The sequence below is a fragment of the Capsella rubella genome, unplaced genomic scaffold (assembly GCF_000375325.1).
Source record: "Capsella rubella cultivar Monte Gargano unplaced genomic scaffold, Caprub1_0 scaffold_4, whole genome shotgun sequence".
In the NCBI taxonomy this organism is placed as follows: domain Eukaryota; kingdom Viridiplantae; phylum Streptophyta; class Magnoliopsida; order Brassicales; family Brassicaceae; genus Capsella; species Capsella rubella.
Genome location: NW_006238920.1, coordinates 7,856,168 through 7,870,499, shown reverse-complemented (window position 1 = coordinate 7,870,499; position 14,332 = coordinate 7,856,168). Strand labels below are relative to the sequence as shown.

At 34.6% G+C, this 14,332-nt stretch overlaps 4 protein-coding genes across 5 annotated transcripts; 1 reads left to right on the top strand and 3 right to left on the bottom strand.

Moving 5' to 3' along the window:
• Positions 1-287: 287 nt before the first annotated feature.
• LOC17889573 (ubiquinone biosynthesis O-methyltransferase, mitochondrial) lies at positions 288-3,134 on the top strand. The gene is made up of 9 exons (XM_006295514.2): positions 288-667; positions 1,036-1,125; positions 1,204-1,282; positions 1,515-1,592; positions 1,892-1,940; positions 2,060-2,109; positions 2,245-2,394; positions 2,488-2,568; positions 2,759-3,134. The coding sequence occupies exons 1-9, from the start codon at positions 396-398 to the stop codon at positions 2,876-2,878; spliced, it is 969 nt and encodes a 322-aa protein (XP_006295576.1). The 5' UTR covers positions 288-395; the 3' UTR covers positions 2,879-3,134.
• Positions 3,135-3,196: 62 nt separating this feature from the next.
• LOC17888263 (actin-related protein 2/3 complex subunit 1A) lies at positions 3,197-7,239 on the bottom strand. Its single transcript, XM_006294359.2, has 15 exons — positions 6,949-7,239; positions 6,381-6,469; positions 6,142-6,218; positions 5,900-5,994; positions 5,701-5,770; positions 5,332-5,401; positions 5,028-5,101; positions 4,896-4,938; positions 4,690-4,771; positions 4,473-4,561; positions 4,293-4,378; positions 4,056-4,119; positions 3,729-3,829; positions 3,582-3,640; positions 3,197-3,487 (listed from the first exon to the last, which is right to left on the bottom strand). The coding sequence occupies exons 1-15, from the start codon at positions 7,016-7,018 to the stop codon at positions 3,420-3,422; spliced, it is 1,137 nt and encodes a 378-aa protein (XP_006294421.1). The 5' UTR covers positions 7,019-7,239; the 3' UTR covers positions 3,197-3,419.
• A 1,353-nt stretch (positions 7,240-8,592) lies between these two features.
• Positions 8,593-10,561, bottom strand: LOC17889565 (protein trichome birefringence-like 43). Of its 2 annotated transcripts, none has more exons than XM_006296371.2 (5): positions 10,287-10,561; positions 9,586-9,763; positions 9,287-9,462; positions 9,038-9,196; positions 8,593-8,896 (listed from the first exon to the last, which is right to left on the bottom strand). In XM_006296371.2, the coding sequence occupies exons 1-5, from the start codon at positions 10,559-10,561 to the stop codon at positions 8,593-8,595; spliced, it is 1,092 nt and encodes a 363-aa protein (XP_006296433.2). The 2 variants fall into 2 exon arrangements, with proteins under 2 accessions (XP_006296433.2, XP_023640801.1); XM_023785033.1 differs by having other exon boundaries at positions 8,853-8,896; positions 9,060-9,196.
• A 1,114-nt stretch (positions 10,562-11,675) lies between these two features.
• On the bottom strand, positions 11,676-13,872 carry LOC17888054 (cytochrome b561 domain-containing protein At2g30890). Its single transcript, XM_023784808.1, has 4 exons — positions 13,534-13,872; positions 12,987-13,154; positions 12,247-12,395; positions 11,676-12,110 (listed from the first exon to the last, which is right to left on the bottom strand). Exons 1-4 carry the CDS (start codon positions 13,663-13,665, stop codon positions 11,789-11,791), a joined length of 771 nt encoding a protein of 256 aa, XP_023640576.1. The 5' UTR covers positions 13,666-13,872; the 3' UTR covers positions 11,676-11,788.
• Between the last annotated feature and the right edge of the window lie 460 nt (positions 13,873-14,332).

The following is a 14,332-nucleotide window of genomic DNA, read 5'->3' as shown; positions in this document are numbered from 1 at the left end:
ATAGAAGAATTATGAAATAGTATAAAAAGTAGGAAAATAGTCTAAGATTTTTTTAAAATGAATTAGTCAAAAACTCTAATTTACAACGTATAAATCATGTTTTTGTTTTTCTTTCTAAAGTTACAAAAAATGAATACAAAGTATCCTCTATATTATGTTATTTACTTTCTCGGAATTATAGGCCTTAGGCCCATAGATAAACCCATTTAGTTTAATGTGTGGCCCAATAGGATTACATCCTTCGAGAATTCCAATTTTGCACTTAATTCACTTTCTCTTCTTCAAATTCACTCGTTCACTCCGCCGACGGCGAATCCGACGTCAGTAAACTCCGACCGTCGTTTCGAAAACTCGCGATCGATTTGTCTTTGACAGGGCATCTCTGATCTTTCGAAATGTTGGCGTCGAAACCGATGAATCAACTGCGAAAGCTTCTTCTCTCTTCTCGTCGCGTATCTTCTTCCTCAATCATACCTCCGTCGATTTTACTTCACCAGCGGCTGTTCTCAACTTCAGATACTGATGCTTCGGCTGCATCTCTTCCCTCTTCGCATCAGAAAATTCAAACGCTTGAAGGCAAAACATCCAATAAAAGCCGAAGCACATCGTCCACAACGTCTTTGAATGAAGATGAACTCGCCAAATTCTCTGCCATTGCTGATACCTGGTTCGTCTCGTCTGTTTTAAAATTTGGATGATAGTAATGCATGGGTACAGAAATGGAATTTCTAGGAAATGATCAAAAGTTTGGATGCTTAGAATATCTACCCAAAAAATGGAGTAAAGTTTTGCTTCGTATCCTTTGAATTGAAATTGGTTCTTGTTGGCATTGTTTGGGGAACAATTTGGTATAGTTTTTGCAATTGAATCTTGTCTTTAGTGGTTAGACTGTGTAAATTCAAGGTAATGTTTTAGAAGGTTATGATAAGTTTACTAAGCTTGACTCAAGAAATGTATTCATGGATTCTAAAAATATAGATTCTTGAGTTTTGAGGGCGTTCACATGATTTATTTGCTCTGTGTTCTTACATGAAGGTGGCATTCTGAAGGACCCTTTAAACCGTTGCATCTATTGAATCCAACACGATTGGCTTTCATCCGGTCGACCTTATGCAGACATTTCAGGTGCATTTTCATTTCTTGTGGATAATATTGGTTTCTTTCTATCTTGCTCGGTTGGATTAACTTTTTGTATCTTCTCAGTAAGGATCCGAGTTCTGCTAGGCCTTTTGAAGGACTGAGATTTATCGATGTAGGTTGTGGCGGCGGACTACTTTCTGAGGTATTTTTTTCATCAGTTCCTGCGTACCGTAGTTGGCATTTTTTTTGTTTCTTTCTTCCTTTTATGAGACCAGTCTAGGGTCTAGCCAGTAGATAACACTCAAATAGTTTTGAGTTTGTTACCTCTTCTTTGGGCTTGTTGGTTGAGCGTTTGAGGTTACACTTGGAATGAAATTGTTGTTAGTTATAAGAAGATTTGGTGAGCAGAGACTTGTTTCTTTCTTTCTTTGAAGCCTCTAGCACGGATGGGAGCTACTGTCACAGGAGTTGATGCTGTTGATAAGAATGTCAAAATTGCTCGTCTTCACGCTGTAAGGTCTCTTACTTTAATTGTATCATTGATCATTTAGATGAATAATACAGTGGATGTATTGTTATTTTTACGTCCAACTGTGCATTCCTTATGGTGTAGTTTTCTTGAATACCTTTTTTTATTTGAATACTACACTTCAGTTCTTTCAAAATTGGCAGAGTTAATGTTGGCAGCTTTCAGAATACTTGAAATGTAGTGAATACGTTTTCACATCATTGCGTAGGACTCAAGTTCATGAAATCCCTTCTCTATCTTCATTTCTATTCTTTCTTATATGTTAATATAATATGTCTGCAGGATATGGATCCAGTGACTTCAACGATTGAATACCAATGTACTACAGCAGGTATTTTTTACTAATCTTAGATGATGATCAATTAAAGTTTCATGAAATCTTGTACAGAAGCTGATTTTCTGTTATCTCTTCTATGTTTTAGTGCTAATTAATATTTTTTTCTAGCGCAGAAAAGCTAGTGGATGAAGGGAGGACGTTTGATGCTGTTCTTGCCTTAGAGGTACTTTTTTCTGGTTCATCTAAACTTTCATCATGGACCTTTCCCTTTTTGAAACTTACTTGGTATTTATCTTTCCATTTCTCTCGCTTCCAATTTTATTTATTATGACAAGCCATTTGATTTTGTACAATGAAGGTCATTGAGCATGTAGCGAACCCTGCAGAATTTTGCAAGTCGTTGTCAGCATTGAGCATCCCTAATGGGGCCACCTTAGTTTCTACAATCAATCGCTCTATGCGAGCATATGCATCAGCCATTGTTGCAGCAGAGTACATTCTACGTTGGGTAAATCTTCAGTTTTCCACTTCTTTATCTTCTGTTAGCTCCATTTGTGTTACTGGTTTCACATGTGGTCTTTGTATAACAATTCACCTGCAGCTTCCTAAAGGCACACACCAGTGGTCAAGTTTTCTAACTCCTGAAGAAGTTAGTATGATATTACGACGTGCTTCAGTCGATGTAAGGCAATCCCTTCACATTCTATAATGCTTATGTCAATCTCATTTACCAATATTAAGCTGACTCAAACAATACAAAAGTGCACATGTCTCGATATGGACAAGTAATAATATCAAGAGAGAAGGATTGTTCATTTGTTTGGTTGATGCATTGTGGTAGTAATGATAACCAGGAAAACTATGGATTGCAGGTGAAAGAGATGGCTGGATTTGTGTTCAACCCGATAACAGGGCGATGGTTATTGTCAGACGATATTAGTGTCAATTACATCGCTTATGGGACGAAAACGAGTGATCTTGGAGACATATAATCAATCGTTCGAGTTGTGTGTTTCTCTGCAAATCTGCTTCTCAGTTACATATCTAGTTTATGCTTACGACACAGGGCAGTAGTTAAACTTACAATAATGGTTAGGGGAACATTCCAAATGTTAGTTTTGTTTGTTTCGCATCGGCAGATATTGCTCTTCCTGATACTTCATATCATCTGAAACTAGAAGATTTGGTTCAGTTTGTTGATATTTAGAGCACATTTCTGTGGGAATATATACTCGGACGACAAAAACTTATCTTTACGTGTTTTTATTATACTATAGACTCGATTTGACACAAGCTGAAAAGGTAACGTGTATATAACGAATCAAATCATATAGCAATCAACATGTTACAAAGATCCAAAGGTGAAGAACATAGCTCAAAACTTACTAAGACATGCCCTTCTTTACCCTTACAAAGTGAAACAATTATGAAACTGGAAAAGGTTAAAATGGCTAGCATTTTGTCCAAAAAAAATCTGATATACAAATTACGTAAAGCCTTGCTTATGATCCAGATTTGTTTTATTTGTGTTTATTAAAACTGATTACCAAGTTCTTGTTCCATGTTCTCCAAATCCCATATGGCTATTTTGCCATCCAATCCTATAATAACAAACGGATATGAAAGTAAAATGAAACTGCTGATTTGTTTTGTGAGAATTGAATTGGCTGATTCCATTTAAAATTAGTGACTGACCTGAAGTGCTGAATCGCATTACTTTGGGACCCCCTGCTTTGCTCAGAGGCACAATGGAACTGCAAGTTTCAGGAAAATTTGTGCATCAGGCTCTTAACATTCAATGGACTGAAGAAATAATTAGGACACTTTAAAGAGACATTTTACTTTATGCAGTTATCATGAACGCGTCCACGTGATTCAGATGCATCGTTGGCTGTTGCAGACTTTGATTGACTACCATAGAATTTCCCAAATGCTTCAGAAAACTAAAAACATAACATAATGAACAGATGGTTCAGACATATAACACCACAAAATAATACAAGCGAAACCTCGTCAATCTAAGAAAAAAGAGCAACTACACTTAACCCGAAATACTACTATCTCAGAGGAACGGTTGAGGGATAAGCTGAAGTTCAAATCATATTTTCTACTTGTAGCTAAAACCAGACATATTAGCAACAAATAAAAGAAATAAACTTTGGTACGTACCTGCGAACTGTAACTGGAATTCGAAGATGCTGCTTTCTTCTCTCCGATGTACCTAATAAAGCTCCTACAACCAAAACAAAAACTTGTAAACGAGGCAATCATCGCTGTGTCACTGTGTGGATCATTTCAGAACTAACTATCTGGCCTACGATCTAAGAAGAGTTAAGGAATTGAAGGATTTGATAGTATGCAAAGAGCTAAGAGATACACAAGCAGATAATTCTGAGAGATACACACCATATTCCGGTATCATCTGCGGCAAATACCATTGGATTGCTGTCATATCCAACGCCTATCACCATTTTCTCAGAAATAAAGAGAACCTGAAATAGCAAGTTGACAATAATATATCAATTCAGGACACACAAGAAGAAGACCAGTTTCCCAAAAGTAAAAGAAGAGTGGATGCTGACCCACATCACGAAGAGGCAAATCTCGGAATGCAACGCTTTGAGCTAAAGGAGAAGGACCAACATCATCAACAAAGTATATCATGGAGCTATGACCTAGACAAGATTATAGAAACTAGGGAAGTGAGACAGCAGTAAAAATTATGCAACCAAGTTGAAATTTTTTTGTATAATTCCAGTAGAGTAGTGCAATGGACAAACATCTCAAGTTTTAAAATTCTGACCTACATAAGCCAAGGTGTTTCCACTAGGAGACCATTTCACACCAAACGCCCAGGAATAAGAGAGATCAAGCTGTAGAATTTGCTGTTTCAACGTATATACAACAGAAAAAAACTCTGTAACATTAGATGCGAGAGTACAGAGAGTAGATATAAGGCATAAGCATCACAATATTTACTACAAGGAAAGACTGCCAAACGGATCAAACCTCCCCAAATTTAGCTTCTGCCGGTGAGCCTGCTTTTGAATCCCTGTATGAACCAATTGCGTGAAGACAAATAAGGAACCCCCCATGTTTGAAAAAATGTTTTAAAAGTAGATGTTCAACTAATGAGCATACTTTGTATCAACTCCTTTGATGAATGTTGAAAATACCCGACATTTTCCATCCGTAGATGTCGTTGCCAGAAGAACCTAACGCAAAACAGACAATCAGAGAACACAGCAACATGATAAGCATACCAGATACAATGATTTAGAAGATTGACTAGTATGTGAAGATTGATATTCTATCTTAGGGATCATATACTCTATTCTCTATCCAGTGGCTAACTTATAAAATGTTTTGATAGAGAAAGCATGTACGGTGCCTACATAACATTTTGGCTACATGAAGTACAAGAGGTTGTGTTGATTGTACGCACATTATTAGGATGCCAAGCAACAGATGTGACTGAAGATTCGTGCCTTTTTCGAATAAGTTTACTGACCCACCTGAGAACAGTTAAGCCAAATAACGTCAGCCTACCAGAATAGCAAACTTTACATGGAACTAAAAATGTACTTTGTGAGGATTGCACATATTGCAGATCCTGGCAAAATCTCTGCACAATTCACAGTTATGCATGCCAAGATAACAAAAATAATTGGTTTTAATAACATGCAGTACATAACACAAGATAATACCATTTTCTTAAACCAACGACACCATTCATAGCAAAAAATTCAGGTGGCATGCCAATGAATGAATATCCATGACTAATACTGATATTAGGAGCAGAAGAAGATATTACCAGTTATTCTCTTGCTCATAATAGCAAATACAAACTGTTTTAGCACCACTTCCAACAGCAAACTTGTTCTCTAAGGATATTGAACAAAAAGATGGGAACCATATATTAGAAGGTATACAAATTATAAGCAAAAGTACATTACATATTACATAGGTAATTAAACTTAAAACTCAGAAATTTTAGGATCTGATACATTTACCTTTTGGACTCCATTGGACACAAAGTGCAGCACGATTTAGTCTAAGAATAACAAGTGTTGGTACCCATTCACCTCCTTCAAGGCTCCACACATAACTTCAAAAAGCATTTCAAACTAGGTTACACAAACTAAACAGTGAAGAAGTAAGAATAACAGGTTTGGAGTTTCTCACAGCATTAAGCGAAGTGCAAGGTTACCCAAATGCACAATCTACTCAAAATATATCAAAGGTTGCAACTTACGAGTTTCTGTCATGAGAAACAGTGACGATTTTGTTGGACTTTGAGCTCCAATCTATTCCAGAAACAATTTGGTCATGCTGCAACAATTCAAACAATAATCATGAAGCTGGCAATAGAACAAGTGATCAGTAAAATGAGAATACGTAAATATATGAAAGTAAAGAATTCCCAAGAAGAGAAAGGAAAAGGAGTGCAAGTTCATTAGTTTTAGATAGAGAGAGAGAAATAGAAAGTTCCACCTTTTGGAGGACATGTAACCTCTCCCACTGGTCTTGAGATAACGATTTATAGATATGAACTTCAGTATTGTTAGGACAGAGAGCAACCACTACAAAAAACATATGTCACAGCAAATAAATGATTAGGTAACAAGAAAATCGGTTCATTCGTTTAGAAAACTCATCAATGATACTAGATACCAACTGTTCCTAACACTACCTAGCATCTCTCTGAAATCTTCAATACTAAGAATGTATATGAAAGAATCTATTTTTATATACCTATAAATGATGTATAAACCAATTCAATTAAGCTCCTGATTCCTACATTAAGTAAGAGACACCCAGAGATAAACACAAGAGGCATATATAACATTGACCCCAGAATCCATCCTCAATAGTCAATTCCAAGGAATTACAACTCATTTGATTCACAAGAAGTGACAAGTTATAAAAAAAATCTCAAATTTTCTGAATTGAAAGCATGATCTGAATCTCTAGTTTCTGCTATCCATAACTCCTATCTCATCTTCCCAAAGACCAGAGAAGCAAGCAAGAGCATCCTAGAATCAAAGAGTTAGAAACTTACTGGAGTAATCAGGACTCCAAGCATGGCAAGTGATTGACTCAGCGAAACGATGAACATCGACAGCAGCCATGATCCTTTTCCTCCACAAAACAAATTTCTGGCGGAGAATGTGTTGTAAATCTAACCTTTGAGACAGTCTTTTCTCTCAAATCGACATCTCCAGAATCTTAACGGTGAGTAGATCGACGGAGAATGAATGGCGAGATCGGTGAAACGCCGATTGAGATCCGGAAGGAGACGACGAACACTCGCAGACGTGAAGTGAAAGAGAGAGAGAGAGATGTTTTTTTGTTTGTTTGTTATTTACTCTAAAAGCCAAAGTCTTATGACCAAAACTAGGCCTGGCCAAAATAACCAATAACCGATTAACCGAACCGATTAACCGAATCAGTTCGGTTTCGGTTCGGTTTCGGTTATCTTCAAATAACCGATTGGTTATTATAAGTCTCAAAATTCGGGTTCGGTTCGGTTTCGGTTACTAACCGATAACCAAAATAAACCCGAAAAAACCGAATCTATACATATGATATATGATTATATGTTTACCTTATATGTTCAATTGAATAGATGTTTGGTTACTTGCTTTGGAGGATACAATAGGACTCAACAATCTTTATTTCATGGGAATGGCAAAGCTTTGGTCCGATCAACTTTGTTTTACTTTTCTCTCACTCTTATCTCGGCTTAAACTTAGATTTTCTTTTGTTTTGTTTTTCAAACTTAGAACTATGTCCTTCTTCTCTTATCTCAACTTAGTTCGTAGTTAGACTTGGATGTATCGTTTCTTTCCCTTTTACTCACTTGGTGTTATAATTTAAGATTTTTAACGTTAGCAAGATGAGTTTGAATTTACAGGAATTATCGGTTAATTCGGTTAACAACCGAACCGAACCAAAGACTAACCGAACCGAACCGAACCAAAATTTCTAAAATATCCGAATGGTTATTATATTACTATATCCATACTAACCGAAACCAAACACAACCGAACCGAAACCGAATGGTTAACCGAATGCCCAGGCCTAACCAAAACGAATTTTTTATTTTTCCTTAGCCCAAATTTTAAAAACTTTTCTTGAAGAAAATAAAAATTTCCGACCGACCTTTTGCGACCGAGCAAAAAAATTATTAGAACCCCAACAAAATCAAATTATACTAAATTAGATTTTAATATGATTTTGATTATGATTATTGAATAACCAGAAAATCCAAGACTACCAAACCAAAACACGAATAGAAATTGAAAACTTAATTTTTGATAGATTAATATCTCAATATATTCCAATTTTTTCGGACTTATTATAATTTTATAAATTAATAAACTATAGAAAATGTTACAATTGGATAATGAAATACTATTATAAAATTACAAAATTTTAAATGCAAATTTGTGAAGTAAATTTACTTCGAGTTATCAGGTCTTGCTACTTAAATTATAGGTTGAATTAGAAACGGATAAGATGATGTTATAATTACTTACAGTATGTAAATTCTTCTCTTATAAATGTTTCAACCAGTCAATGAATCTTTTTCAAGCTTAGTCGTTTTGGTTGACAAAATAAATAAAAAAGGAAATCCAAAATAAAACTGTTTAGGTCATATAATGTAATTGAGAGTTTTAACAGTCTCTAACCAACAAAAACATCAAGAACGAAGCAACTCATGATACAAGAGCTGGTTCCAGCTATCAGGAACTCCAGCAAGACACCAGTGGCTGCAGTCTGGTGCCTTGTGACCACCAAGCCCGTAGACTGAAGGGTGTCCATCTTTCCTTAGCTGAGACATCAATGTCACGTCCATTAACCGAGCCTTCTTCTTCATCATCTTTATCAGTTTGGCCACAACCACCTCCGCTCGGTGTGGTCCTGCCCGGTACTTCGACCCCATTACCGGCTTTGTTTCTCCTATGCAACTGCCTTTGCCACCTTGTTTCGACCATTCGTTTGCCCTGTAACATTATGTTCCAATATTGTTGTGAGTAATAATTAATATCCATATTTACTTACAAATTATCTTAGAGATGTCTATCGTTGATTGAAAGTATATATCGAATGTTACAACAAAAGTTATATATAGAGAAAGAACTTACTGGCCATGGTCCGGAGAAACACCTTGGAAGAAGACTTTGGTTTTGGAAGGATCAATGTTTTGATCAACCCAATTAGACCAAGTAGTCATCGCTTTCTCATACGCCACTAATCGGTCCATGTCTTTAACTGTTACATTACCGGACTCAATTTTATCCCATCTGCATGCAACCCCAAGTCAGTACATTTTGTTATATACTAAGTCCATACTAAGATATATTTGAGGACATATATATATAGTGGATTTTTACGGTTGTTTTCTGTCGGTGTGAAGCCACCAATGCCAAGAGTTAAAGATCAAAACGTCTGCGGTTTTCCATAACGAACCGCTCGAGATTGAGTCGAGCTTCATCACTCGATTCGGTGGGGCTCCGACTATATCCACCAAGAAGGCGTTTCTTGAGAACATAATTGAGGAATTGTAAGCCTGCATTGCATGCATATATTACAAGAAACCAACCAGGATTAATCACAAACCAAATTGATCAACCGAACTATATAATATACACCGGAAGATTAAAAGAGTTTAATGTGTTATTAGAAACGTTACAGGGAATGAGAAGACAGAGAGGCCAGAAGGAGAACGAGTAAGGGTGGATTTGATGTTTGGTGCGGCGTTGTGAAGCAAACACGTTAGGGATTGCCATTGGTTTAGACTCAATGAATCTCCTACAAACATCAGTTTCTTCCCTTTCATTATCCTTCCCAGAAAATCTAAGCCGTTAAATCTGCGCACCATACCATACCATTTATCTTTAATATCAACAAAAAATGGAATGAAGAGTGACCATTCTTACTGAATCGTACATTTTAAAAACAAAGTCCTTATGCCAACTATATATCGATAGCCCTGATTTGACCACTACCCCAAATATTAGGTTTGTCTATATGCTATAACGAAATTAACACTAGCATTACTTTTTTTTTTTGGTAGGAAACACTAGCATTACTATGAATGCTTTTTTATTATTTGGCTAGATTAAAGGTTGCTTTCTAACCAATGCATAAAATATAGAGGACAATTAACAATTTTATCATTAAACCCTCCTTATTAGAAACCTATATATGAATCCCCTCAAATAACACTAAGGGATTTGAAGAACAATGTAAATTATCCAAAACAATGCTAGCTAATTGATCTTAGAACATAACTGCAAAATATCCTAAGATTAGTATATAATAACTTATATTCGTATACGAATCGGGAAAAACGTTATACATAGATAAAGAAGAGATATAATATGGAATCACCTGGGGATATTGCAGCCGTTAGGTTGCCAACGATACTTGAGGTACTCGGTGTCAGGGCGACCATTGGATTGACAGTTAAACTGTTTCTCGATGAAAGGGCAAGTCTTTGAATCATAGAGAGGGTAATTTTGGTCGTAGACCCACTTTCCTATATAAATATTACAATACTTTCTATGTGGTAGTGATGAAACATTCACAACAGCACTCTCTATTTGGTTTAACATCACAAGCACCATTACCATGACCATTACGGTCGAAGCATCACCTCTCATCATTGAAAAAACTCACACAAGTTGTCAACGTTTTTGGTTTGGTGAAGAGGAAGAATTGTGTGATACAATTTTTATTGTGTTTGTGTGATATGGAGAGGTATATGTAAATAGAGACATGTTGATTTTGTTATTAGAATAGAGATATTTTCTTTCTTTCTATGCCAACTTAATAGGTAAATTAAACATTAGAATCTTCATTAATGAGGAAAGGAGATGGATCAGTTTCCATTTTTACGTTGGAGATCTTTATATATGTGGAAGTTTTTTTTAGTACTAATTAATGGATTTGGAAATTTATATCTTTGTATTTATTATATTATACTGTAGGTTAATTACTATGCAATAAACTTATTGTTAATGTGTACATGTGGTCTGATTTCAATCCAACATCAAACTTTAATTATCAAGATTTTTTTTTCCTACCACTTACTCTTAGTTTCTTAAGAAATATATATTTCTTGAGAGAGCTAAAAATAATAAATTATAATTAAAATGGGGGATATATCATATATATAATTAATATAGATATTATATATATATATAATCACAAATAACAGAAAAATGAATTAAATAATAGTTATTGTAATTTGATTTTACAAATTTACACTGTAGTAACCAAGTTTTAACTAGGGGTTATTGGAAGGTTGAATCTAAAAGAGTTTGTGGATTTCAAAAGTTTTAGAGATTTTAAAATTCTCAAAGATTTTTGTAGATTCTAATGTTTACTAAGTTTTTTTAGAGTTTAGTAGATTCTTAATATGATAGATTTTACAAATACTTAGGCTAAGTGCAGTATTTTGAAAGTTGTTGTTAATGACCAAATATGTAGGAAATCATATTCCCAATAACATTAGAGTTTAATAGAATTGTAAAATCAATAAGTACTCAGCTTTTTGAATAACAAAGGATTTTAAATGAAATTACAAAATCAATACACCAATAACAAAAGACTTTATTAAGAATTTAAGAATCCATAAACCAATAACAATAGAATCTTATATTCTAACCATCTTTAAAAATCATTCTCCCAATAACTCCCCCTAAAAATGGATTTGACTATAGAGTCTAACGCTTAGAACGATAATTGAAATTTGGTTAGTGTTTAACCGTTAGAAGAAAGAAACTCGAAAGTTAGTCAAATGATCATTACCACTACAAATCAATTCATATGCCTTTGCAACCCTTTTTTGTCTCTTGGAAAACAATATCTCAAGATAAGAAAACAATTTACTAATAGCTTTGTTTAGTCTCTTCATCAACCCCGTCTACATGGCCAGCCTCTGCGGTTGAGATGTTGCTGTTATGATCAACGGATTGATTTCTGTTGAAGGTAGTTTGGCTTTGGATATAAGACCACTTGTCTTGGAAAAGATAAAACAAGACAATAGAAGAGAGTTGTGCCGTGAAGAGTATGGTCCAAAGCTTGACACTTCTTGATGTCTTCTTGCTGTAAGCGTGTAACCCTGTGTAAATGTTTATTACCCCAAGAATAGCAATCGATGTTCCTAATATCCAGTGTCCTACAAACCACTTCCTTCTAGCTTTTCCTCCCCTGCAATAGATGTTTAGTAAAATCAGTTAAAGATGAATGCTATATAAACATTTGGTTCTTGCTAATCTTAAGCTATCTTAATTCTTTCACCAAAAAAAAAAAAAAAAATTGAAGAGAAAAAAATAGAAGTACGCACCTTGAAGGTCGGAGGAAGCCAAGAAGAGCTTGGAACCATACAATGATGTAAAGTCCAATTCCTAGCCGTTGGTGATGGTTATTGAAGGAATTGTTGAAGTTTTTTACAGACATTATTGCTCCTATTGTAACAAGTATCACTGCAACCATCTGTTTGATAAGTTCATCACATTGTTACTTGCTCGCTTATAATATTCCAAGTAATCAACAACAATATAGTTAAAAGTGATTGTTGTTGATTAATAATCCAATACTTGTTATAATCATCAAAATAATGTTTTGTAAGACTAGTAGGTGTGGTTTCTTAGTTAAGTATCACAGAAAGAGAGAAAGAGAAAGTAAGAAAGAACTAATAAAGATTAAGAAGACATTGACATTAAAGCTAAAAAGAAGAAGAAGGTAGACGCTTTAGCTTGGCTTTCAAGTTTCCATGATTATTAGTGTGATTAACAATCTAGAATAACCAAAAAGGCCCTACTAATTACTAATTAATAATCATAAAAAAGTCGTTAATTGGACTTTATTCTTTTTAGATGAAGAAAGAAGCATCTTTGCTTTAACTCTCTATCCACCCATCCACATTTGACACTCGCACCACCGACCATTAAAATTTCATTTTCAACTTATGCAAATAACATTTTCAATTTGCTTATGATTTAGTTCGTTGAAACAATGGTAGTATTTGATATATTTTTAAAAAATAAAAAAAAATAAAGAGAGCCAAAAGAAAATGAAACCTGCCTGAGAAGTGACATGGATCCAGAAGAGTCGTCGAAGAGTGATAATAGGTTGGTCTTTGATAGTAATTAATCTGATGGAGATTATACCAATTGGCATCAAAACACCCATCGATGCCCAAAGCATAAACCCATGCACTTTTATTTCGTACACAAGCTTTGGATTCAGTTTCTGTGTTGCAATAAGAAACAAAAATAACACAAATTGAGTTTTTGCTTAAAGTAATTAACATGAACATATTTTAAAGAGAAAAATTATATCTGTTAATATTTTTCTGGTTAATTATATATCCTTAATCATTTATATGAATGCATTACATCTCTTTTCAGATGATTCAAGGGTTCATCATGGTTTCATGTATATATATATATCTATTATACACACATATATGCATGCTAATGACGATTATAAGTTCAGTTACACAGGGAATGCTTGAAGATTCGATGAAAAAAGATATGAGCTAAATTAATGAGTTTGTGAAGAGTTTGAGATAATAAGATTATCATTGTGGTGATGAGCGATAGAGAAAAGGAAAGAAGAGCATACTAACCTCGGAGATAGGAGAAGTTTCGACTGGACCATTGACATCAATGACCAAGCTTCTGGTGTTTTCTTGGGAGGAGCTTAGGGGAAGAAGGAGAAGGAGGAGAGAGACGAAGAGGTGGTGATGATGTATCTCCATGATTTCATGTGGTTTGAATTGGAAACAAAAGATACATAGTTTAGGACTGATGATAATCAATTAGTTTATGAGTTCATTTCATAAATATAAGTGTTAAAAGTGTATGTGTGTGGGTGAAGAAAGATGAGGATATGGAACTTGATCCACTAGTTTATTCCTAGCTATAGAAGAAGAGAGAAGAAAAAGTGGAGTTCAGAATTTTGCTTTTAGAGTGTAAAAAAATGTGATGAAATTCTAAGTGCGCAACTTTGTAATATAATATGGATTTGCATGGAGGTTGATGGTTTAATATATTTTCAGTATGTCTGAATTAAAATGGAGAAAAAAAAGCAAGTTGAGGAATGGGCAATATAAACTTTAAGTTACTCAATTGTGGTTAAGTCTAATTGATTTGATATAAAGAGAACTTCTTGTTTTCGTCAAATCCTAATTAGATTTCAACAATGATGTATTTATATCTTAATATATAACTATAAATAGAGGATTGAATTTAGTGAATGTTAAAAAAAAAACACAATATACATATATGTACATTCTAGTGGATGTCACTATTCTACATCACTTTTGGTTTTTATTGGAAAAAAAAAAAAGAGAAAGAAAGTAAAACTGAAAATTCCTTGAGTTCAGATTCATCCAAAAGTATGATTTCATTGGACTTTTTATTATG